Below are 25591 nucleotides of genomic sequence, written 5' to 3' on the forward strand. Positions count from 1 at the left end.
AATAATTCTCTGTTTCTGCTATGGAAAGCCAGAAATAAGCATATTATCCATAGGTCCAAAAAAGTGAGCAAGCACTAGGAAAAATACCTAGTATGAAAAAAAAAGGTTTTCATATTATTTATATATCATTTAAAAATGTGGAAATTGATCTGCAAGTTTTTATATCTTAAAATCATCTATAGCAATACAGGAAAACAATCTATCAAGGGCAAAATGGAAACATAAGCACTTCATGACCACATTTAGCCTTCTGGAGAACCTACTACGTGTTAGGAAATATGCTATGTCTTCTAACATATACTCTCATTTAAATTTTGTCATAATGTGATATATGACTAATGCCACTCCAAGTATATATACTATCATATACATAACAAGAAAATATAACAGGATCATGCAATGCTACATGTTAAAATATTCACTCACAAAACTTAGATATGCTGACACACACATTCATTTATATAGTAACTTCCTCAATAAATTATATTATATAAAGAAAAATATTAATATGATACACATTTTAAAACAAAGCTATGATTGCACTGATGACTTCCTTGGTTTTTCAAAATACTGAATATTTGAATGTTTCCTATGCCTACCTATAGCTACAGGGATCTCAAAAGGGATCATAAGCTCACTATAAAATTCTTTCTCTAGATTAAAATATCTAAGGCATAACATTTAGTGAAGACCAACTTATCTGGGAGAACCTATTTTTATAGATGTTCATTTATTCAACTTTCTGTAAATATGATATATTTAATGGGCAAGTAAGTTATTAGCAAGTCTGAAGACCATTTTTAGCAAGCATAAGGCTCATGGTTTTGCTAACTTGTACATGCTTCCAACTTCACTTTTTTTAAAGGCTAAAAAGTACATATTTGTTGAATTCAACAACTATATGATTTTATCCTCTTACTCTCCTCTGCTCATATTCTTGCATTTTGCTGTAATTATGTCATGCTGCCAAACCACATCTCTCAGTTCATTTGAAACATAACTCTAACTTCACTAATTTCAAAGTTTGAAACTACCCAGGATGACACTGGAGAAAACAAAGTTTGCAAATATTACTGACAACAATTTTTTCCTCCTTCTTTGGCTAATATATTCTCAAAGAAAAATAACTGAAAAATAAAGTGTAAAAAGATAATATATGCACATCTCCATATATACAGCTATAAAAGGCAGACAGACAATGGTCTACAGGAGCAAAATATTCCTAACAGTTATGGAAGCAACTGGTCTTACTGAGATATCCAGATGTGTTGTGTTTGGTACCAAAAACTGTACCAAAGTATGTTTTGGGGGATGCCAAATGATGTTTCTGACGAAGTAAAAAAGAAGAATTCAAAACTCTCATCTATAGGCACTCGGTTTTAAAAAAAAACTATTATGATAAAATGCTAACAATACTGCAGGAAAGTAAAATGGAACAATTTAAAAATACCCACAGGAGAAATTGTATTATTATGTTAGATAATGACTCAAAAATATACCCTAGATCTAAGTGATCAGATGTTTAGGAGAAATATTTTCAACACATGTTAAACTTGAATAAGCACTTAGAAGATGGAAATCCATAGCAGTCCAAGTTCAAGACTGGCAAATAAGAGATTCTAAAGTAAATTAAAGGGTACTGATGAACTGAAGCTGAATTGAGTTGTATTTACCATTTGTGTAAATAATAAGGGAATACAGAGAGAAGTATCTCACTGTCCCTGAGAGGTCAACGATATGAAGAACCCCTAGCAATTAGGAAAATAAAATCGTTAATTTTCAATATGAATAATGTAGATCAATCTAATCAGCAAAATATAAATCATACCAATACATTCTTTGGTATGTATTAAAATCCAGAGATAGAATTTAATGTGTGTTTCTTGATCATCACCCAAAACTATCAGCTCAATATGTTGTGCTAAAAAAAACTCCAGATGCTAAACATCACTGCAAAAGGCATTAAAATAAATGAAAAAAGTAGATTGTGTACAACAATCCCCTGAAATCTATAATACTCTCTATTAATTAGCATATTGATTTTTATAATTGAATAAAGGTAATCAAAAAACAGTAACAGTTAAAGAAGGATCTCCATATTAGGATAAATGGTGAAGGTAGGCAAAGAATATAGAAATTCACAGTAAGAGCTCTGGTATTAGACAGACTTGAGTTCAAATTTGAGACCCTCCTTACTAGGTGAGTGAACTGGGTTATTTAATCTCATTGGGCCTCAGTTTTCTTAGCCATGAAATGAGGATAAAATATAAATGATCTCACAGGTATATATATGGGTTAACTGTGTAAACTAGTTACACAAAGTCTTACAAATACCAGACAACCAGCAAATATTAGTCAATGTTAACATAAATGAAAAAGAACATGTAGGAAACAAGAACAGAGATCAGATCTTTCAAATATTGAAATTAGAGGGAGTGGGAGTCTTTTTAATGACTGAAAGGGTCATTTATGAAAATTTAATGATTACTATTTTCAAAGTTAGTGATTTTATATGACAGTAATATGGGACAGAGAAAATGTATATGTAATATTTTTAAATAAATTATATCAACCAGTGAAGAATTCATAAAAGTTTATTAGGGAAATGGAATATTTGGTAATATATCTATAATCATTTGAAGTTACAAAGGACAACCATGCCAAAAATTAAAAAGAGAAATTTCTAGATGTCACTGGCAAAGATATGTTTACCACATAGAATTAGACATCTTAGTATGAAGGATTTGTATGTAAATATTGTATTCATTCATATGTGAATTACACTTCCTGCTCAACTAGAATACAACTGGTCCTTCTAAACTATAAATCCCTCTAAGAAAAAGGTTTCCATTGGCAGCATCTGGTAAGAGTTTTCAGCTTAGAGTAGGTATGGCAAAGTTTTAAGTATCAATCATTTGAGTATCTCTTTTTTCAAAATTTTTTTTGTTAGCTACTTAAGTATACAAACACTAACTCACCAGGCATTATGCATAATACTTATGGAAACCATTTTGCAGTAGCATATTAGAATCTCAGGGATAATGGGTCATAATCCATTCACATTTCATATTCTAAACAACCCCTGAAATAGTCTATGAATAAATGTATTGTACCCAGAGGAAATGGATCATTACTTCAAGTGTATCCATTAATTTTATTACTTGTGTATAGTGCATAACAGCCTGTTAGAATAATTTTAACTGTGCACCATCTTCCATGGAAGTACTTCAGAACTGCTGCCTTAACATGAAGTACTCCTTTTCATGTATATTCACCATTAGACATGAAGCCAGGGTAGAATAAGGCAAAACCTGTGTTTTCAGAGCTCTTGAATTAGAAGAATGTTGGGAATGAAAACTTAAAGTTGCTAATAAATAGTCTCCTATTTTTGTTGCATATTAAGTGAGGGTCTTTACAAGTCCACTAGGCAATCAACATAACAGCCTAAAATGTAACAGAAATTTATTCACACTCCATGAATATAAGGGTTGAGTATTGTAGACTAAATTTTAGAGGTTTCTTTGACTCTACTAAATTTTGTACAAAAACTACATCATTATTTTTTAAAACAGCTTTTAAAAAATAATAGGTTTATATAAAATTCATACCCTGGTGAATATAATAAATTTATTAATAGTTTTTTTTTTCATTTTTTCTGTTTCTAGATGCCATTGAAATATAAGAGAAAAAGCGAGATTCTTCATATTTGTTCCTGTGACTGATTTTCTACAAGTGACCACTATAATCTCCTTCCTTCACACACCACACACACACACACACATACACACACACACATAAGCACAAAGTCTCTTCCTTTGGACATTAGAGTTAAACAAAGAACATGTGTCTGTGAATTAATAACATTTATTGCGTGTTAACTCTGTGTAGACCATTATCCCAAAGTGTCACGTGGAGAAACAGGAGAAATAAATCAAACTGCCCGGAACTGAGGAAAGAGTAAGAGAAAAAATGGATACAACTATGGAAAGCTACTCATTCCTGATGGAGGGGCTGGACTATTGCACACAGTACTATTTCCATACGCCATTGGTATACAGACCAGATGCAAAATCTCTTTGCATTAAAATATATCATTACAAGGATATTGCCACTAAAAACCCTTCACAGTGTTGTGAAGTGAAGATAATGACAGGCTTGGTTCTGAGGTGAGCCTAACTGCCTATAATGCCTGTCCTTGCCTAGCTGACAAAATTCTGTTGCCCAAATGCAAATGACATAATTTATGTGAAGTTCTTAATGAGCTATAGAACAAAATGCTAAAAACATAGTTACATAGTTAATATCATAGATAAGAGGAACCCTTGTCTCTGTTATCAGCCTATTTATTTTTAATTATAATCTTTAGCATACTTACTATTAGGTATCACTTTAAACACTATAATCTAACACACAGAGGAATATGGTTTTGAGATGTTCTTTTCATCTAATATACTAATAATTACTACTTTTATTTAAACACTTCCTTAACGTGATTGTCTTTAGGCTCTTAATTAACATTCAGGAAACTACAATTAGAAATTCAAAGTGAAGCATGATTTAATGTAGAAAACATCTCTTGACCCTATTAGATAATTATATTATAGTATGTCCTCTGGAAATTGTAATAAAATCATTTTATAGCTTAAAGAAGGGGAAATTGAGCTATGCTAAAAAACACAAGTGAATTTTGATATAACTATTTTTGTAATTTCAATATTGATAAAGGAAAATGATTTACCTAAATCAGGTTTTCTGTTATTGTTCAGTGATGAGACTATATATATTGATGCAATTATTTTACAAAAAAGATTAAGAATGCAATTAACCCTAAATAGATAAAAACAAAGTAAGCATATGCTTAGGTATAAAAACGTTCTAGATTGTGCTGAAATTTCATCATCTCACTCATATACTGAAAAGCTTGTACTTTTAAATAAGCAGATCAGTTAAAACACTATTCAAAATAAAACTACAGGAAGTCAGGATTCACTAATAATCTATATATTGACATAACTGATACAGTATTGGCCTATTTAATTGCTAAAACTTCTAAAATGTCAATTATTTAATACCATTTCTGTGTGTAAATAAACATAAAAATAAACTTTTAAGAAGGTTACATTGCATCCTTTTAAAAAAAATGAAATAAATAAAATTTGGAAATTCCCCATCTCAGTATAACAAGCTACAGGAAACATAACTGGATCACTAGATATCCAAACTATTCTTGCATTTAGTCCCATTAAAGCTCTAGAAAATGAGCAATTTCTTGAGACTAAGGCTGTGATACTAACCTTCTATGTTGTCAATAAGTTTAATAAAGATTATATCTGTGAAAGTTTTCTCCAATAAGAGGTTCTTTCCACCATCCAACACCCTATCAGTCTACTCCCATACTTATCCAATGAACTGATGTTGACAGAGGAATAGCAAATTAATGTTAGTTCAAAAGATAGTTAAGAAATAGGTAAATCAGTTAAAAAGTATACCAAAATCAATGTCAAAACTCTAGAAACATGATTTTTTTAGTTAACATTCTCTGTTATCACTTTAAACTCTCATATTAGTCTATTATTATCATGAAGATCACTTTATCTTCTAGAAGAACTTGGACATCCATAAGAAAAATTTTCATGTAAGCTTTAAACTATGCAAATAATTTATGTAACATCCTCTTCTTGGTTTTACAAAGAGGCTCCAAATAAATTAGTAAAAATCTCTTATTGATTCTCTGCAGTCTCCAAACATAAATCATTCCACTGTAAAATTCACAATGCAGTTAATATGGAAATTTACAATATAGTTAATATTAAGCATATTTTAATATTTTAATATCTGCATATAAAACTTGCATTTGATAAATTAGAGCCAAAATGAAAATTATTTTCAAATTGATCCTCATATGTGACCAAGAAAAACTGAACATGTGTTAGGAGAAATAGTGTTTTCAGGAAATACACTGATTTTTAATAAAATTTTGCAACACCAAATGAAAGTCACTTCTACATTGCCATCATGGTAATCTCCACACTTTCAAGAATCTTAAGTTTCCACCCTACGCCATCTTTCTCAGCACCTTTCTTAAGTTCTTCAAAAAACTGTCTTCAGGACTAATAGAGTCTGTTTCCTGCATTTCTTACGTGGTTCTGAAAATTCATTCTTTCAGTAAATATGTAGAAATGGCCAAAGTGATTTGGAAATATGCCTGATGTGTCATTTTGGGTTAAACTGATGTAATATATGAAATATGTATATTGAGGAACTTTTTGCATGTCTTAAGAGTTTCACTCTGAATAAAAATTTAAGAGTCCCAAAATAATTCTAGATACTTAAAAAATACTCTAATCTCGTGGTTAACTATTTAAAGTACAAAATTCTGTTTTCTATGTGTGTATATATACATATAAAATATAGTTTACAAAATGTTTTCTTTAAAATATAATAGTTTATACATATGCTATTCTTCCTTTAGTCTCATTAAATGCTATCACAGTAAAACATACATGTTAAATGTTATCATATTAAAACATACATAAAATGTATTAAACATATTTGTGTTAGTTGTATATCATAACATTGCATAAGAATGATCTGCCTTTATCTTAATTTTTGAGGACAAAATACATGGTTAAAAGGAATAGATATCTACATGAATTTATAAATGAAGTTTCATGGTTCAGCCCTCATTTTCCTTTCTATAAATAAAAGGACAAGAATGTATGCATTTTATATATGGCTATGAGATTTATTATCACTGCATAGTCCAAGTGTGAGAAAGGAAAATCTGGGCTTCCAAATTTCAGAGCTTAACTGAGATAACTGTTAGGAAACCTGGTCTAGGGAGACCTAGATTTGTCTTTCACCTTCATGAGCCACACTAGGAAACTCTAGTTTTTGGCTATATGCTGGTGGAGCTGTCACAAATTAGGGTTAGTGGTCGCTTTGAAGTGTACCTGAAGAGGTACTCCAGGCACTTAACTGTGTGTCTGGCTTAACTCACAATTTGCACAATCACATAAACTAAATGTTAAATATTTTGTTCGGCAAATGACAAAAAAAAAGTAGAAGTCAGGATCTTTGAGTCTATCTTTCAGTAATTATGTAAATTGTTTGAATGGAGAAACAGAGCTATGCTCTAGTTATAGCTCAAATTTGAGCCTAATCACGTATCAGTTAGACCATGTCTTCATTGGCATAACAAATGAGCTTAAAATTAAATCAATATAGTCAACCAATAAGAAATGCCAAATCACACTCTTAGCTCTTGCTGCTCCTTGCTTTCTAAACAAGTTAGCACTTTCCTTCAGAAGTATTATTAATTACTTTGACCAAATTACCGATACCATTACCTCAATTACTACCTTAATTGTTCTTTGCTAAACAGAATTTAATCAGTCAATTAATATTTATTAAGGATCTAGCATGTATCTTGATTTTTCTTCATGACTCCAAAAGCTAGAGCTATGAGGAAAAAAATTTGAAAATTACATTATCTTTAATCATATGATCATTTTAATCCTGTATGTGGTTTGAATTGTCAGGAAAAAAAAGTCCGCGTTTCCTTTATTTCTAAATTTTAACTACCTTTTTAATAATCAGCATATGCTACTATCAGAAGATCTGAGGTAAAGTAGGCTTGATTTTTTACTATGAAATGAGACCATTTAAAGTATAGATTTTACATTGGCTTTTAAAAACGAAAAAGTAATAATGCAGTTTCTACGGGGAAGTTATGTAATGGCTACAAGAATATTTCGAGATCATAGCATTTTATTTAACATTAATATGCTGTTATCAAACTCATCAATTCAATCACCTAGCAACATGCATCTAAACAACCACTTTTTGGCATTTTGCTTTGTCTACACATTCACTAACTTGTTAAACCAGTCCTCAGCTGTCATATTTTTGTTTTTATTTTTCACCAAATACAATAATGCAGCTCATTAAAGGAAAAAAAATGAATTGATTTTCTGGGAAGATCACTGAACTTTTTAATACGAACACAGTAATTAAGGCAAAAGATAATTCGTATATGGAATTGATGTCCCAGAGTGCAGGCAGGTTCTGGAAAAAGCTAACATGCAAAATAAAAGCATCTGTGACATTTGGTAATATTGTTTTTGTAAACATATCCTCTGAAAAATGAAAAGAAAATCTTGTTTAAAAATAGTATTATCCCTGATTTTCATAAATTACTTATATCTGGAAATGAATATGGTAGTATAACAATAACAATTTTAAGGAAGTTTGTTCAATAATTTATTTTGCCAATAACATATTTTGTTCAGACTGTTTCTGAGACAGTAAGTGTTAGCAAAAATTAATTTTAATTAATTCTTAAACAAGGAGAAACATCATTTTGCTAGCTTTGTACTTTTACCTCACTCAGAAACAGTTAAAGTTGACAAAGCTTCCCTTGAGGAGACATTTTTAAATGAGTGAAAAAAATGAAAAGTAACTTTGAAAATGTCAAATATATTATTAGCTAACAGGTATGCTGAAGAAGCCTTACACATAATTTTAGTCTTTTGGAAAAAACATTGCAAAAATTATTTAAAATCAGATTATAACCACTTTACATCTATTATATGACTGCTTATGTTTCCAGTGATTTCTGCAAACCTTGTTTTCTTAAGTCATTTGGACAAGTGCTGGCAGGATCTGCCTTAAAATCGATTTCTCTGCAACTGATTGATAAAATATACTACCACATACCATTTTGTGCCATTGGACTCAAAGGTGAATTTCCTCTAATAATTTGCTTAGCATTAAGAAAGAATAATAAAAAGCTCACAAACTCACTTTAAATTTATATGCAGAAGTGCTTGTCTGATAGAATTCGGCTGATAAATATGAACCTATGTGTTTATCAAATCCCTAAGAAGATTATCTAAATCAACTCCGTGTAATTACCATTCACCATCTGTTCCACCAGGGCCTGAGCTGATCTGCTGGCATCTTGCAGTTTTCTGAACTTCTCGGCTTTTTCTCGCTCTATGGCCTGCAGCATGATAACAAAGGTGAGTATTTCAATACAGGGATTGTGAAGCTACACAGTAATTACAACTTCTACTTGCCCTTTCAAGCCTTAAGATATTTCACTCTGTCAGTTTATCATGTGAATCTAAAGAATTTTTTCTCACGTTTCTTGGCATCAGAAGCATCAAAATGGCAATGAAAGCACAAGCCGTTTTCACACTGAATTGCTACTATTTTTTAATAAGATTTCTACTCTTAACTTTTTTTTACATAACAGTTTTGATGCATTGTAATGTAAGTCTGCAAAAAACAACATAGGCAAATCATAACAATGAAAGGATAAAGTGTTAGGTAATTAAAATGGAATTTATCTTTTAACTATACACCACTGAAATCAGTCCTAGTAACCAAAGTATATACTCTGTATTAAAAAGCAAATAGAAAATCCAACAAGTATAATTAGCATGAATAATTTAAAAAAACAGTTTATCTAAATACAAGACTGCATGTCAATTTTTCTCTCTAAAATTGTCAAAGTACTCCCATTTCAAGGAAAAAATAGATTCAGGTTCAAAAAGCCTTTGGAATTCCTTTGTTCATTTCTCCTAACCAGAGTTAACTTTTGAACAACAAAAACACAATTATATAAATTAACAAATTCCAGCATTTGATACTGCTGAGTTTAACTAATAAGGTGACCACAGAGACATAAATTTTAAAACATGATTATAGTAGAACTATATTACTATAGCCATGAAAAAGACGTGGTTATAATGTTATATGTCCTATAACACTGAACTAACTGCAGAAAAGCAATAGCAAGAGCAATGCTTCCGTGACTAAATAATAGCTTTATACAAAGAGTCACTTGTGTTTGTGGCAGGAGATTATTGTTCATCAGACTAGTTTTCAAAACTTTATTTATACCTATAGGCATTTAAACAAATATTCCAAGGTGTAATATTGGAGTACAGGCAGAAGGCATATAATAGACAAATGCATGCTTTGAAGAGCATTGTTCAGAACTTTCTAAATTAAAAAAAAATGATGTGTCAAATATCAATTGTGATTTTAGAGTGCAGATCTAGAGTCTTCCCTTTGAAGGCAAACAGTTAAAGACAGGCAGACAGATATATATGTATACAGATATGTAGACATAAATATACAGATTACATGGCAACATCAGAAACACATTCAGAGAAATAAGTCATCACCTATACTATTTCCCAAGCACACCAAATGATAGGAATGCTTATAAAATAATCCACATATTTTTTAACATTTGAAAAGATTCTCTGATTTTAGAAATAGCCACAATTGAATAAAGTTTTTTTTATTTTAAAAGGAATTTCATGAACTGAGATTTTTGGATTCCAGGTCAAGAGTGAAAAAATGCTAAACTAAACACAACAAAATATATGTAATCTGGAAAAGCTATAATATACAAAACAATAGCTACAATTTAGGAGAGTAAGTGTATAAAATATTATAAAATAATATTGTTTTTTTTAAGTATTTATAGCCTAGCTGGAAAATATACATTTTACATTATGCTGTCAAGGGCAGCAAATGAAAACTGAGATTCACCTGATTAGTAGGGAAATTCCTAAAGTGATAGACACATTTTAGTATCTTGGAATGTACTTGAAAATTTCAAAGCAAACAGATTATGGTGTTCGGGGAGTATGTCCTCCCAGGATCCCATACCAACTAGCAGGTGAAATTTCTGTGTTATCTTGAAAGTCAGTTTCATAAAGATATTGAATTGTCTACACAAGCACGTGCAGAATGATGAAAGGTTCTAACTTGCTAGCCTAGCTTTGAAAAGTCCATAAAAATGAAGTAGCTACATGTTGTTAAAGTAAGAACCTAGAACAAAGTTCCAAAATTCACATTTTCTGAACCCTCAACTTTTGTCTTCTGAATTCTCTGTCCTTGGCAGCTTATTGGCACACAGTGTCCAATACTTTAAATTTGCTCTTTATTAAAAAGTAAAGGATTCTGAGTACTTTAGAAGAGACAAAATAAGCACATTTTAAATAAATATGTAATATTCATGAACACCAAGAGCCAAGCAGGATTTGAGGTCCTAAATTTGAACTATACCAGCAATAAAAGAGAGAAAGAAATTTAAAAATTAGAAGAAATACTTGTATTACAGTAAAACAAGAACAATCACAACAAACTCGTGTTCTTTGCGTTAAACAGTTTTAGAGTTATTCTATCCTATCACAGTGGTTTCTATTTTACCTACATTGAGCTTTTGCCTTTTTTTACATGAAATTATATAAAGAGTAGAATGAGAATAACATGTTGTCTTTATAAATGATGAAAATAAATTATCAATGGCCTCCTAAATGGCATGATCATCATCTATTTTAAGTATCTAATGGAATAATCAATTAGTATTACTAACGGAAAAGACAAACTTAGAATTGAGTATCTCAGGAGTAATATTTGAGGCTAGTTAGAGAAGTTGACTAAATAAACATCAGTGGATTTTTTTCTTGTATCTTGCCATACATGTATACATTGCAGAAGAAGTAAAATAAAAATGATACAACCACCTAAAACAAAGTCTGAGGAGAAATACAGTTCTGGAAAAGAGAGGGTATATATCCCCCACTTTAAAATATTGTGCGCTACCAAGGAGGATAATTGACCATCCACACCTCTAACTTGCAAAGTAATAACTAGTCCCATAAACAACAGCAACAATAATGAAAAAAGCTGGTCCTTATGCCTACTCCCTTAGTTCCATCGAAAGTGTTCCTATTAATTTCACCACTAGCCACCATGCTACTACATTCAAGGGCTGATTTTCAGTTCTCAGCTTACTCGTCACGATAATTTGATTCACAGGATACTGATTTTTTCAAATACTTCTTAATTTGGTATCCTAGATTACAAGCACACAGAGTTCCTTCTACCTCAAGGACTACCTTTACTCACTTTCCTTTGTTGGTTACTTCTCATCTTCCTGACCTCTACATTTACCACTTAGGGCTCAATCTATAGTTCCACTGGTTCAGGTCAAACACTTAGAATCCTTGACTCCCCTTTCTCTAAAACCCCCTATTCGATCTCTCACAAAATCCTGTTGGCTGTAACCTCAAAACACATCCAGAAAATTATGTCCTTACTGTGCTCATTACTACCACACTAGTCAAAAGACCCCATCATCTCTCAAGGGTCTGGATGTTTCAAAATAGCCTCCTAAATAGGTTCCTACTCCTACTTTTGCTCTCTGATTTATTCTCAATATGAGAGACAGAGGAAGTGATCACAATACAGATCAAGTCAACTCTCCAATAGCGTCCCTTCTCACTCTGGGTAAAAGCCCAAGTGCTGACCACGGTCCCACCTAACCTTCACCTCCTTAACTTCTCCACCCTTATCTTGTACACCTAAACACCTCTGTTATTTAGCGTCAGCCCCACTTTGCTGTTCTCTAACAGGCTAGGCAGGCTCCTGCCTCAGGGCTACACATTTACTCTTCCCTCTGCTTGAAATGCTCCTACCTTGGGTATCTATAAATACCTCACTGCCTTTAGATCTTTACTTAAATGTCACATTCTCAGTGAAGCCTTCTAATTCTACTCTATCTGCATGCACACATATGCATACACATGCGTACACACACACACACACACTTTCTAGCCCTCATTCCTCCTTTATTTTTTCCCTTTGACAGTTATCAGTAATATTCCTTATATTTTGCTTATTACTTTTGCTTAATTTTCACCTCCTCACTAGAATATACACTGTAAAACTTCAGGTACTCTCATATATTTCTTTCTTCACACTATCTCCCATGCCTAGTATACTGCCTGGTACATACTAGAAGCACACTTATGTCAGGTCTATTGTAGCATATATAATACTATAGTTTCTCTCACCCTACTCACAGTTAAAATGCTCTATGGAGGTGTAAATGTATAGCAAATGCTGTTAGTTATACATACAGTGGTCATAAAACCAGTCCGTGAGGCTAGGACGTATAACTCAGTAAACTCAAGCCAAATTGAACGTAGAATGTCTTGTACAAACTGCAGATTAGATTGGGAGTTAGGCATATCAGCCTGCTCCCCAACAGAGAAGAGAGTCCTCATAACAGTCATAAACAATTAACCAAAGACAGAACAAACGGTTCCATGTAAAATTCATTAAGTCAAAACCTAACAGACTCTTATGTTGGTTGAGAGAAAAGGGGAAAAAAAACATGGTACTTACGACATTTATTATGGAATAATGAACAAATATCATACTGAAAAAAGTAGGAGTATGAACTTCCAACAATGGTCTACCAAACAAAAGTTCAGGCAACTGACATTTTTTGGCATCCTCACTAATATACCAGACTCCATGAAAAAGGAACAGAAAATCATGAGGCTAGGAAAGGCTGAAATGTAACAGAAATGGAATGAAATATGGAGACAATGGAGACAGTGATTTCATAAGGAAGAAACTAAAAATGCATTATGGTAATCTAAACGCATATGGGAGGTTGTCAAATGTAGAATTGATACTGAGCAAAAGAGAAGGGAATGTCTCCTGATTACAGTATTAACCAATCTTCTTTTGACTCAGTAGCAGATAATAAGTACTCCCAGTTGGCTATCAGAGAGTATCATATTTTAAAGTGCCCTAATTAAGTTGTCCCTGCATTTTCAGAAATTGCAAAATCTTTGACTATGCTGACAAGTTGGAATGTTTTGTTATCACTAGAGAACAAGTGCAACAACACTTTATTGGTCTCAGAAATTTGGGGGTTTTTCTCAAAGTTTTCAAATGTTTTATCATTCAAGTCTTCCTTATTTATGGCTCTGATACTTTCTCACTTGCTCTATATAGAGAGAGAAAGAGAGAGAGAGAGAAAGAGAGAGAGAGAGAGAGGAGTTGACAGAGAGTCTCTGTGTGTGTATGTACACATACACACATTTACTTTTACATATATTAGCTTCCCCTTGTTTTCAAGGCCAAGGGTATTATCTGAATGCTCTCTAACCATGACATCCATTTGCTTCTAGGCATTTATCTTCAATACTCCCAATATCAGATTTCAGTCCTCACTACTATACAGAAAGTTCTTTCATGAAAGGCACTGCTTTTCTTCTTGCAAGGTACCATGCTTTTTATAGCATTAAGTACCAATAACGAAAACTACCTCCTTGAAATTACCTTGTTCATGAAAACATCTCTACTCTAGACATTATTTTTCTCTAATATTTCTTCATCAGGAGCCCATCCAGCTTTTCTGTAGGTATGTTTGTTTCCCTATTTATTATATATGTCTGTGCAGATACTTTAATTCTTAAAATTATATTTTAAAATAGAACATATAATTTTGAATTTTTTCTTAACATAGAGAATATTAAATACTTTGCTCAATATATATTCAATATATGTTCATATATTTAAAAGCTACTACTCAGATTCTAAAGCATCTAGTATACCTAATTTCAAGTAAAGTATATAGAAGCTAAAAAAAGCATTGGTGAGTCATTCTGTAAGGAAGGTATTTGTTAATTTTAAAACTTTTCTGGAGTCATGAAAATTCTTGGAGGTTATCAGGGAATTATGAATTCAAAACTGTTTAACTTCAAGTGTAAAATAAAAGGCAACTCAACTGTGTAATAATATAAAGAAAAAGAAACAATTAAAATAACTTCTATGCAAAGTATACAGAAAAGGGAAGTGCACTAATTCTTTAACAAGTTGATTAAAAACACTCTATGACCTCTTGTCCTCCTTCTTTACTGGCATGTCTTAAAAGCCTCATCCTTTCATGACATCTCTTCTAATTAATATGAAAGGAAGTTCGAGATTCCCCAGAGTCCTACCCTGATTTAGAAGCAATTAATTTTCTATTCACTTAACATTCTATAATGAAGTTTTGCCCTTTGACAGAAAAAGTAATTTATTCACTCAAATGTTTATTCAGAAGTTGTTAAATCCTTCATATTGGTAGCAGAGCCTGACTTAAAATGTGCCTGAAAAAAAAATTAAATGAAAAAAAATCACTTATTTGTGTAACAAACATTAAATGTGTTAAGCACCAGGCACTATATTAGGCATTGGGATACCAAAAACAAAGTAAGCCAAACCAAATAAACAGAAAGAAAAATCAAAACAAGTTAAGTTGCAGTCCCTAATTTCTGAAAACCAACAGCGTAATCAATGTAACAGCAGCCAAAAATCAGTCTCGATAAGTAAAGAGGAATTAGGTCATGACAGTCTTCATGAAGGCAACATGACTTTGTCACTGCCTGCTAGCCTGTAGGTTAAGAAAGTTAAGCTGATCATCTTGTTGCAGCAAAAGAGATGGCATGTAGGAGGGAACTATGGAGGTATGTCTCTGAGAGGACGTTAAAAAGAGTATAGGACTTGGGCTTGCATAAAGTGATAGGGGTGGTCGAGGAAGCAAGGATTTGCCTTTAATTAGATTCTGTAAGGAAGTGGAGGTGATTTTATGATTGACTATCTCAAAAATTTTAGCTAGATGGCAGGAAGAATGCAGAGAGGCTAAAACTATGATTAGTAAAGGAGAATAATCTGTCATATTAGCGAAGATGGAGGATATCTGTTCATTTGGAGTGGTTTGGACAATGCCATTATTTTTGTCTGTATTGACACATGATGACAAAGTGGTCCGGTTTTTGTCTTGATCCATCACAATCATGGAGTGGTCCTGTCTGATGTTGGCATTCTGAGCTGTTGGTCATGTTCAACAGGAGAACATCATAGACAAGCTGCGAGCACTAGCACAGCACAGAGCAACACCAAGGCCTAACTGCAGTGCCAAACCAGTTCCTGGGTATCAGTGGCTGTTTTTCTCTTTCTCAAATGAACATAAACACAGGCATAACAGGATAATACTTAGGTTCTAATATGTTCACTTTGCTAGAAGTGACGTGAAAACTTATAAAGTAATACAACATTAATGGCAGAGAAAACCAGCTAGGGATTGTCATCTAAGGGGAGAGCCACAATATCACCTTTAATCAAGGTTGTGGTAATGGAAACAGAGAGAACTGGACAGGTTTAAGAGCTGTTAAGGGAGCAGGATTAACTGAACTTGCCAAAAAAGTAGACTTGTGGATGGTAGAAAAAAGTCTAGATGAACGAGTTAGCTGTTAGTTTTCTGTATTAAGCTGTTGGAAGAGGAAAAGAAAAGAGAAAAAGCAAAGGAGGGAGAGGGAGATTATGAGTTTTAAGTTTTCAGGTAAATATCCAATTAAAGTTGAAGGGAAAAATGAGATGAACAAATGGCCAAAAATGCGAAAAGAGTAACCAGTAGATAGTGACATGCTACAAGCCAAGCGAGGAAAAAATGTCATGTAAGATAAAGAAGTAAATGAGGTCTACTTCTGCAGAGAAGTTGATTAAAGTAAGGCCAAAAATATTCATGTGTGTATTTATTGGAGAGGAGGGTTTTACTGAAGATATGGATGTGCAGCTGAGTAAAAGCAGATTCCTTAGGACACAGACAGCGAAGGTATTGGGAACACACAGAGAGATTAGTCTTTACTAGCCAAGACACAGTCTCTTCCACCAAGGCACAGGGCAAGAGAACATGAGCATAGACACAATTGGAGATATTTTAACACTGAAGTAAGAGGGAATGTCTGTAAAAGGTGGGAGAAAGTTTAGAAGACCCACAAAAACTTGAAAAATTGTTGAGAGAAACTGAGGAGAAAATGTACTAGGGATGCACAGAAAGCTTAAGAAGTAGCACCAATGACTCAGAGTGTGACATTTCAGAAATGGAGTATGGTCTGGCAGCAGTGAAACATTATAGTTCCACAAGCAGGTAGCTGACCTGAAGAGATTAGAGAGAGCAGGACAGCCAGCCCACACGGACTGAGATTTTTAAGGATGAAGGCACAACTTGAGTGGAAAAGTTTGTCATCCTAGCACCAAAGTCTTCAATGAGAAAAAAGTATATAATAGAATGGCAAATGATAGATGGCCACTTGCATGAAACACAAGGGACGAGAGATTTTTACATAGAGAGCAGTACCTTTGGAACGGGCCCTGGGAAGTGAGGAAGCTAGCAGTTCCAAAGAAGCAAGGGAATGAAAAAGTATTCATCTTAGAGGTGTTCCAGAGTATAAAAGTGGTTTCTGTGTCTGAACAGAATAAGACAGAAAGTTTGTTTTGGAAGAAGAGTTTCAGAAGGCACAGTGAGTCAATGTGGGAAGACATGAAGATGAAGTGAGGCAGAGGAAAGAGTGCAGAAGAGCACAGAGATGAAAATACAAGAAAGGAGGGATGAACAGAGGTATCTATGTTCTGGGGGGTAAACACAGAGAACAGAGATTAGAGAAATGCAGGATTGGCTTAAGATGTCCAAAAAACTTGACTAAAAGTTGATTTGGTACACATATAAGCAAGCATAGGTCCCATGAAGAGCCCAAAGCCTATTGACCTTAACAGCTGATAGGAAAGCTTTCAGGGGAACTTTGTATAGGTGTACAATCACCTTGTAGCAAGATGAGGTTGTTTCGTTGTTTTACTTATTTACATGACCAGGTGCTTGACTCAAGTTGAACAGGCATACCTTCAATTCAGCTGCAAATTTTGAACAGTGATGGCATTAACAGAATGAGTGAAGGGACATTTAGGAGCCTAGTGAAGTTCCAACTTCTCTTAAGAGTATTGACTCTCGAACCTTTAAGTACATACGAATCACCTTGAGGATCTTGTTCAAATGCAAACTGACTCATTAGGCCTGAAATCCTACATTTCTAACAAGCTCACAGATGACGCCAATATTGGTTGTCCAGGGACAACACTTTGTAGCAGAAATGACATCTAGAATTCAAAACTTTAATATAAGTACACTATATTAATTAGATGGATAAAACACATAGTTACAGAGAACAAAAAATTGTTTATATTTCAAATGTTAAAAAAGTATATAAAACTGATGTCCTAGATATTCTAATTGACTGCAGTACTTGATAGTAGTAAATGAATGAAAGAGTCAAGTGAAAGAAAAAAATACAGCATAATATTTAGCCATTTTTAATGGATGCCTAAAAATGAATTAATACCACTCAAGTTCATAAGACAGGCCTTGGCCTCCCATGTGTTCAAAATAACCTACATAAACTGACAGGTGAAGAAGTAAGAAAATTAATGTATGCCTAAACTGCATATCCATCATCATTACAATGTATTTCTCTCAAGGATTTTTAATACATATATATTATATTTAGCCTGAAGGAAATGTCTAGGTAAATGATTTCATGTTCTATTTTAGTAGGCAATTAAGAATGATGTTATTTCAGAAAATGAGAGAAGTTGATAAAGGTGACTCATGAGGCATCAGAAAACCACTCTTAACAATGTTGTGCTTTTTTTTTTAGCACTCAGTCTGTCATTGCTGACACTATTGATTAAATGCAAATTCCTTCTAGGTAACCATATTAGATTTGGTTTTTTGTTTTTGAATTTTTTGAATTCATATTCTTGAAATGCTGGAAGTCAGCTCTCCTACTTGACCAGAGCTGTTTTACGATACAACAATAGGATGACAAACAAAATAGATAATTCAGACCGATAACAATACTTTTAATTAGCTAACAAAATTTCTTCCCAAGATGATTCACACTTTCAGTGGTCGAATATGTCAAATGAACTTTGAAACATATTTATAAAGTATCTTCTCTAAGGAATTTTCTACTCCAGAATTTCCTTCAAAAATCATAACAAAGAATATGCCTTCAAATATTAATAATTTGAGAATATATTTGCTAATTTTCTACTACATACATTATTCTTCAATATAATTTTAAAACTAAAACATTAATATCACAGTTCCCATTTCTTGAAACTATTTTTAATAGCCAATTATGTTAATAACAGAAAATTGTATAAAGCTAGTAATAAGTTTAAAATAACTTTCCACTTTATAAGCAGTTAACTGCAAGAAGTGTTGATGAAATCTTTCCCCTTCAAGCAGCCTAAAAAATAGATATTTTCTCCTAGAAGATATTCTTTTGTTCTACAAAAGTTCTCAACCCACAGCAAGCATTAGCTGTATCTGAGGTAGTGTACTGTTTTTAAGAATCTTAATAGAGTTTGTATTTCATGAAATTGAATGCTTGAAAGATAAAGCAGAGTTAATCTACACACATACGACCTTCCTATAGTTAAAATTATTTGACATTCAGAATATTTGTTTCTTTAGCCTCCCGCTGCAGAGTATGTACGCTGCCAGTTACAGTTTCTCTCAAGAACTATTAAGAATTTTATACCAAAACTGGATGCTTTATAGCTGTCAAAGTTGAAAAATCGAAATGCTAATAATGTCCCTGAAAATAAAGCAGCTCTTATTAAATTAATAAAACTCCCTACTGTGAAAGATAAAACTATACTGTCTCATTAGGGAATAAGAACAGCAAACCATCTCTTATCATAAATAAATATTGAAAAAGGCTGGCCACCTTTTAGTTATGGTAATGTTATACATAAAATACATAAATATCTGGAAAATGAAAATTTGTTTTAATTTACAAGTATTAATGAGTATAAAGAATAACTTTTTGATGGCAGAGCATGAACAGGGTCTTAAGTATTTCAAAGTGTCTATTCTGTTCTGCAAGCTTGCTAAGTTCCATACTTGAGGTGATAGAACAATACATGAAGGAAAATCAATGTGAGTCATGTTACAAAATTGTTAATTTGCAGCTCAATAATACAAAACTTAAGGAAGGTTTATGAAAAGCATTCCTTCTCAGTCACAGCAGAACCAGGAAAAAGAGTTTTCTAGGCTAAATTCTGATCTTGCTTGATGTAAAACATATTTTAAAGATATATTTAAAAACATTATATCATATTGCTTTAGTCTTCTTAACTGTAATAGAATCAGAGAGTACAAAGCATAGTGTTTAAAAGGGGAAAAAATTAGGAAAATAAAAAACTAATGCATAACCTACATTGACTTTTTCCTTAAGGTCTGAGAAGTTGCCTTCCTTGCGATAGATTGCAAATTCAGGACTCTGCAACACAGCTTCCGAACGGGTAATCCAACTGTGAAGTTCAGTTATATCGACATCCAACCTAAGGAAAGTATAAGGGTCATTATTTCTTGATTATCTTTTTCTTCTGTATGAAAAAAAAAGCAACTTATCCACATTTACCATTTTCCATCCAATCTGAGACTCCTGCTTAATGCCCCTGTTACTGTTAATAGCACTATTTCCCTAGTCAGGTAGGCTCTAAACTGGGACTCAGCTTTGATCTAGAGTCTTATGACCATGGAGGTCATATTATTCATCTCAATGTAGCAGTCACCTCTACAGTATCTCCCATAACCTATCACCCTGCCTCTGCTTGAAGGTTTGCACTGGTGGAAATATTACTCCCCTAATTAACCCTTTCTTATTGGAAAGCATTTACATAAAAGAAAGCATTCCTGTTGGTGGCTCCCATTGAAGCACACCTCTGAATCCATGCCTTGGTGCAGTCTCCAACCATACTGACTCTAGATCTGGCCATGTGACTTGCTATGGCAAATGGAATAGTAGAGTAATGCAAGCAGGGCTTTTTAGGTGCTGGTACCCTGAATCTTGTCCTCTTAGAACACACACTCTGCAAATGCAATCATTATATAAGCATAAGCATTCCAAAGATATTTTAAGGAAGCTCAATCTAGTTAGGTGGACAGATCACATGGAAGAGCATGAGGCACAAGGCATGTAAATAAAGCCTTCTTTAACCTTCTGACCCATGTCTAACACCAGTTGAATACAAGAAAATGAGGGCTCCAGCTGACATCACTTACAGCCACAGACCACCCAAAGAACCCTGCCCATATTGCAGTATTGTGAGCAATAATAAATACCTGATGTTTTAAGCCGCTAAATTTGGGGGTGAGTTGTCATGCTACAACAGACATATGATCATCATTGTCGATAAAATGAAGGTTCCTGTGGCCAGGATTCTCACCTAGCACTGGTTGGCTAGCTCACTATACATGTGTTGGCAATATGTCATTATTGACTACATAAAGAGCCCTGACCAGTGCTCTGGATGACACAGTGGCATGGCTGCAAGGCTGCAGGAGTGCAGAGCAGAGGCTGGAGTGGTGGCAGTGCTGAGGACAGAGAACAGGACAGTTGTGCAGGCAGAGAGGCCCAGTGGATGGCTGTGGGGGTGGAGAGGCCCAGAGGCAGAGACGGGCTGGCTGCATGCAGGCTCGCTCTGAGTGAACGGGATTCTAGTGACTGACCTGCCACTGTGGAAATAAAGTTGGGTATAACCCTTCCACCCCAAGAACGTTCTACTGTTATTTCTTTGGTCACATTGAATCCATAGTGAACTTGCCTGGGGCTGAAACCCATTGGCAAGACAATTGCCGTAGTCAGCAGGGTTCATCAGTGACTAAGGAAAAAGAACAGGCTGCCCTCATGCAAGGAGTGTTTCAGCAGTTGCACCTATGGACGGGGAGACATTCGAGTGTCCTCCAGTGGACATGTGGTATTATGAAGGGGTGGAGGACTGGGGTCCACCCCAAGAGAAAGAAAATTTGTTGCTGGATGAAATAGCATCACTACGAAGTGCTGTGGAAATAGTAAAGGCTTGAGAGGAGGCAGCACGAGGAGCAGTGGCCCAAGAAGGAGCAGCACGAGAAGCAGCAGCAAGTAGGCTGCCAGGTGCCGTCAGCCCCAGAAATGGGAGAGCAGAGGTTTGATGAACAGGTGAGGGTGTAGGCCCTGCTGGTGCTGGAGGCATCAGTCCCTCCTCAGTTGAGACCCCACCTGGCTGAAAGCTCGTGGAAAGCCAGAAGGACTCGGCAACTGTGGGTACTTTCAGGAAAGGTGCAGCCCCTCCTCAGGTTGTGGAGCACTCCATGCTCTGCTTCCATCCTCAGGCTCAAGCACAAAAGGAAATACAGTCTGCTTCTCAAAGGAAGAATTTAAAGAGCCCCATGAAGGTCTTGAGGACCCAGATGTGGGTTGTTTTGAAAAGGCAGGAGAAGACAGAAAGAAATTGGATGACTGGAGCTGTGGCAACAACTGAGATCAGAACCGCAGTTCTAGCCACTGAGGACGAAGCAGAAGGCAGAGCAAAGCAACACGATCGGGCTGTGTGTCTGTAAAACTTTCTGCTGGAGAGACTGGAGAAGGTGGGTATGGTAAGGCCCACCCATAGTCCTTTTGGTTAAGTCCTTTGAGTAGAACTGTTACGAATACAGCCAGGATGACCACTTGGTGACAGTGGATCTCCTCAGGCTTGAGGGTTATTATAATTTGTTGTAATTTTTGTTGTTTGTATATTGTCATAGCCTCTGTTGTTATTATGGAATTTGGTTACAATGCTCCAGCTTTCTCACACAGGGACCACTGCACAAGATTGAGGGCACAAAGATTAAGAGGAGAGAATCCTGGAGTGCTGGAGTGTGTATAAAATCAAAGTTCCTGTGGCCAGGATTCTCCTCTAGCCTTGGTTGGCTAGCTCACTACATACTTGTGGGCAATGCGTCATTGTTGACTCTATATAGAGAGCCCTGCCTAGTGCTCTGGGCGACATGGCGGCACAGCTGCAAGGCTGCAGGAGAGCAGGGCAGAGGCTGGAGTGGTGGCAGCACTGAGAACAGAGGCCCAGAGGAAGGCTGTGCAGGCAGAGAGGCCTAGAAGCAGAGACTGGCTTGCTGGATGCAGACTTGCTCTGGGTAAACAGGATTTTAGTGATTGACCTGCCACCGTAGAAATAAAGTTGGGTATAACCCTTTCACCCCAAGAATGTTCTACTGTCATTTCTTTGGTCACATTGAATTCATAGTGAAGTTGCCTGGGGCTGAATCATTCTGAAATATTCTTTTATTGCAGATACCTATGGAGATAATGAGAATTAACTGTTCACTCTGATGAGATGACTGAAGTCTAGTTACAGCAGAGATTTTAGGGGAGTCACCAATGGATTGCAAGGGTGGAGGATGTCTATGAATAAGCTGAAATTTCAGGCACAATTTTGAATGTGTAATTCTCTTGGCAAAGTGCCCCTAGATCTTATCAACATCAGTACAGAATCCGTGAAAAGGAAATTTAGAGATCATCTAATCCATAGTTTATTAAGCAAAACAGGTAAAATAAGTGAGAGTCCCCAGGAAAAGCCCTACTCAATTTTCATAGGAAATTTATGGAACAAATTTTATAGGAAAATTGCAAATTTCATAAGAAATTTATGGAACAAAGTCACAAATATAAAATTTAAGACACCAAGTAATGTACTTCAATCACCATGCTATATCGTCATTTCCAATAAAACCCTCAGAGAGCTGAAGTCAGCTCTTTAAATTCACTAGGCTGTCTGATGGTAGCTTACCCTACTCCTACTTTCTCCAGTAGATATTCTATGGTTTGTCAGTATCTTACTTTCCTTAAAATTTAGCTCCTAAAGGGATAATATCAGTAATGTTTAGTATAATCAGGGAAGAATGGACAATTAATTATCTTCTTAGTTTACAATATTTTCATTGATGCATCCTAGGAGTTCAATCTATGTTTTGACTTCATTTCAGACTTTCAACTCACACTGAAGTTCAATTAACCTAAAACTTCTAGCAGTTTTTCGAAGAAACTATTATTAATCCAGCTCTTCACTATCACAAACTTATAAACTAATTTTTTGAAGTCAAATTTCAGGGCTTATAATCATATAAACTTGTTAAAATTTTTCATGTTAGTTGCAGGCTATTGTTTTAAAATTAAATAGTTATTGATCTTCACAGAACCCAAAACATTTCTGTCTTGCCAATGGGTTTCAGCCCCAGGGAAGTTCACTATGGGTTCAGTGAGATCCAGGAATGACAATGGACCTTTCTTGGGGTAAAATGGTTTAATACCCATCTTGTTCTCCCGTGATAGGTCAAGCACTAGAATTACATCTGCATCCAACAGGTGTGTAATCCTCCTTGTCTCTTGCCTCTGCCCAGTGCAGAGCTCTTTATATAGTGACTCAGTCAATAATAGCTTATTGCCTGCGGGTGTAGAAGCAGGAGCCTAGCAGTAGGCCATTTACATCCAGTAGTTCAGGTTCAGATGAGCATTCTGGACATAGGAACTTCAATTTTCCTCACAACTTTCAAAAGTGTGCTCTCTTCTTGCATTCTTACAAAAGCCTATGTTAAGGTATTATCAATGTCTTTGCCCATATAAGGAGATGGAGGCTCAGAGAAATTAAGTTAATTGATCTCAGACTGTTAGTACCATGGGGAAGGAACTTAATTCATCTTGTTCACCATTATAGCCTTCATCCCAAAGAGGGCTTAGTTCATTCTAACATTTACTGAGTAAAGACTATTTATTCAACTAGAAATTGAAGGCAGAGAATCTGAATCCAATTTCTGACTCCACTCCCATGTCACTGAATGTCAATGCTTTCATTTGCATATGGACTGCAAATATTTATTGAATTTTTATCATAAATGACAATATCATTCCTACATGTATTTTTTCCATTATTGTAGTTATTGGGTTTCCTATTTCTTCATTTGTAATGTTGATTTTAAAATAGAGTCATGTTGCGTGCTTCTAAACATCTTTTTCTCTCTCTCACTGATGTTGATTCATTAAAAATCAAGTTCTGACTGTGGTCATTTGGCCACCTACCAAACCCAATGCATGTTTTCCATCAGAATGTCTTAAGAAAGGCATTTTTGTTTCTCCTTTGGTACGACATAAAAAGCCTGAGATGTCTCTGGCAAGTTTCACTCTTGGTAACACTGTTCACCATACTCTTCTTTTACCTCCATGATGCCACTCTATTCTATTTTGTCTTGTATTTCTATGACCACTGGTAATTTTTTCTTTGTGAGATCATCTTCCACCCTCTCATTATATACTGGAGCTCATCAAGGCCCAGTTTATGATAAGACATCTTCTATCCTACTATATTATTGTCTCTCACGGGCAATCTTATCTATGGTCATGACCTCAACTGCAATCGATATACCAATGACTCTGATAGACACAGCTCTACTTCAAGCTATGGGGAAGTTGGGGTTCCTATGGCCAGGATCCTCACTGAATTTAAACCACTTGATGATGTAAGTGGTCTGTTGCTAGGCTGCCGCTTCCACACCCATAGGCAGTAAGCTATTACTGCACTACATAAAGAGCTCAGCTCAGTGCTCTGGGAGGAGGCAGAGATGCTAGTGATCAAACTACCACTGGGAGAACAAGACGAGTAATAAACCCTTTCACCCCAAGAACGTTCTACTGTCATTTCTTTGTTCACACTGAATCCATCGCGAACTTACCTGGGTCTGAAACCCATTGGCAAGACAATTGGTGACAGTCGGCAGGGTTCACTGTTGACCAAGGAAAAAAACAGGCTGCCCTTATGAAAGGGATACTTCAGCGGGCTGTCCCTATGAATGGGGAGACAGTAGATTGTCCCCCAATGGGTACATGGTCTGAGTTGCCTTGCCTCCTAGAGGACTGGGCCCCACACCAGGACCGGAGGCAAGTGGAGGTGATACCTGAGGCAGTAGGGGTGGCCCTTGGTATAGTAAGTAGGTGTTTTGAGAGACAGAGTGTCTGTGAGGCAGCAGGGACTGTGGGTTGGTTGCTTCTCACAGTATTAAAAAAATCTC

General features: G+C 35.0%; 1 protein-coding gene across 10 annotated transcripts in view; it reads right to left on the reverse strand.

Annotated features, from left to right (window-relative positions):
- The window catches only part of DMD (dystrophin), a 2259748-nt gene that overhangs the window by 1370279 nt on the left and 863878 nt on the right, over nucleotides 1–25591 (reverse strand). For all 10 annotated transcript variants that reach the window (XM_036992000.2, XM_036992004.2, XM_036992005.2 and 7 more), the window contains 2 exons: nucleotides 19929–20052; nucleotides 8917–9004 (listed from right to left, as the gene is read on the reverse strand). In XM_036992000.2, coding sequence (XP_036847895.2) covers nucleotides 8917–9004; nucleotides 19929–20052 — 212 coding nt within the window. The remainder of the gene's footprint in view (nucleotides 1–8916; nucleotides 9005–19928; nucleotides 20053–25591) is intronic.

The sequence above is a fragment of the Manis javanica genome, chromosome X, assembly GCF_040802235.1.
Source record: "Manis javanica isolate MJ-LG chromosome X, MJ_LKY, whole genome shotgun sequence".
Lineage (NCBI taxonomy): Eukaryota > Metazoa > Chordata > Mammalia > Pholidota > Manidae > Manis > Manis javanica.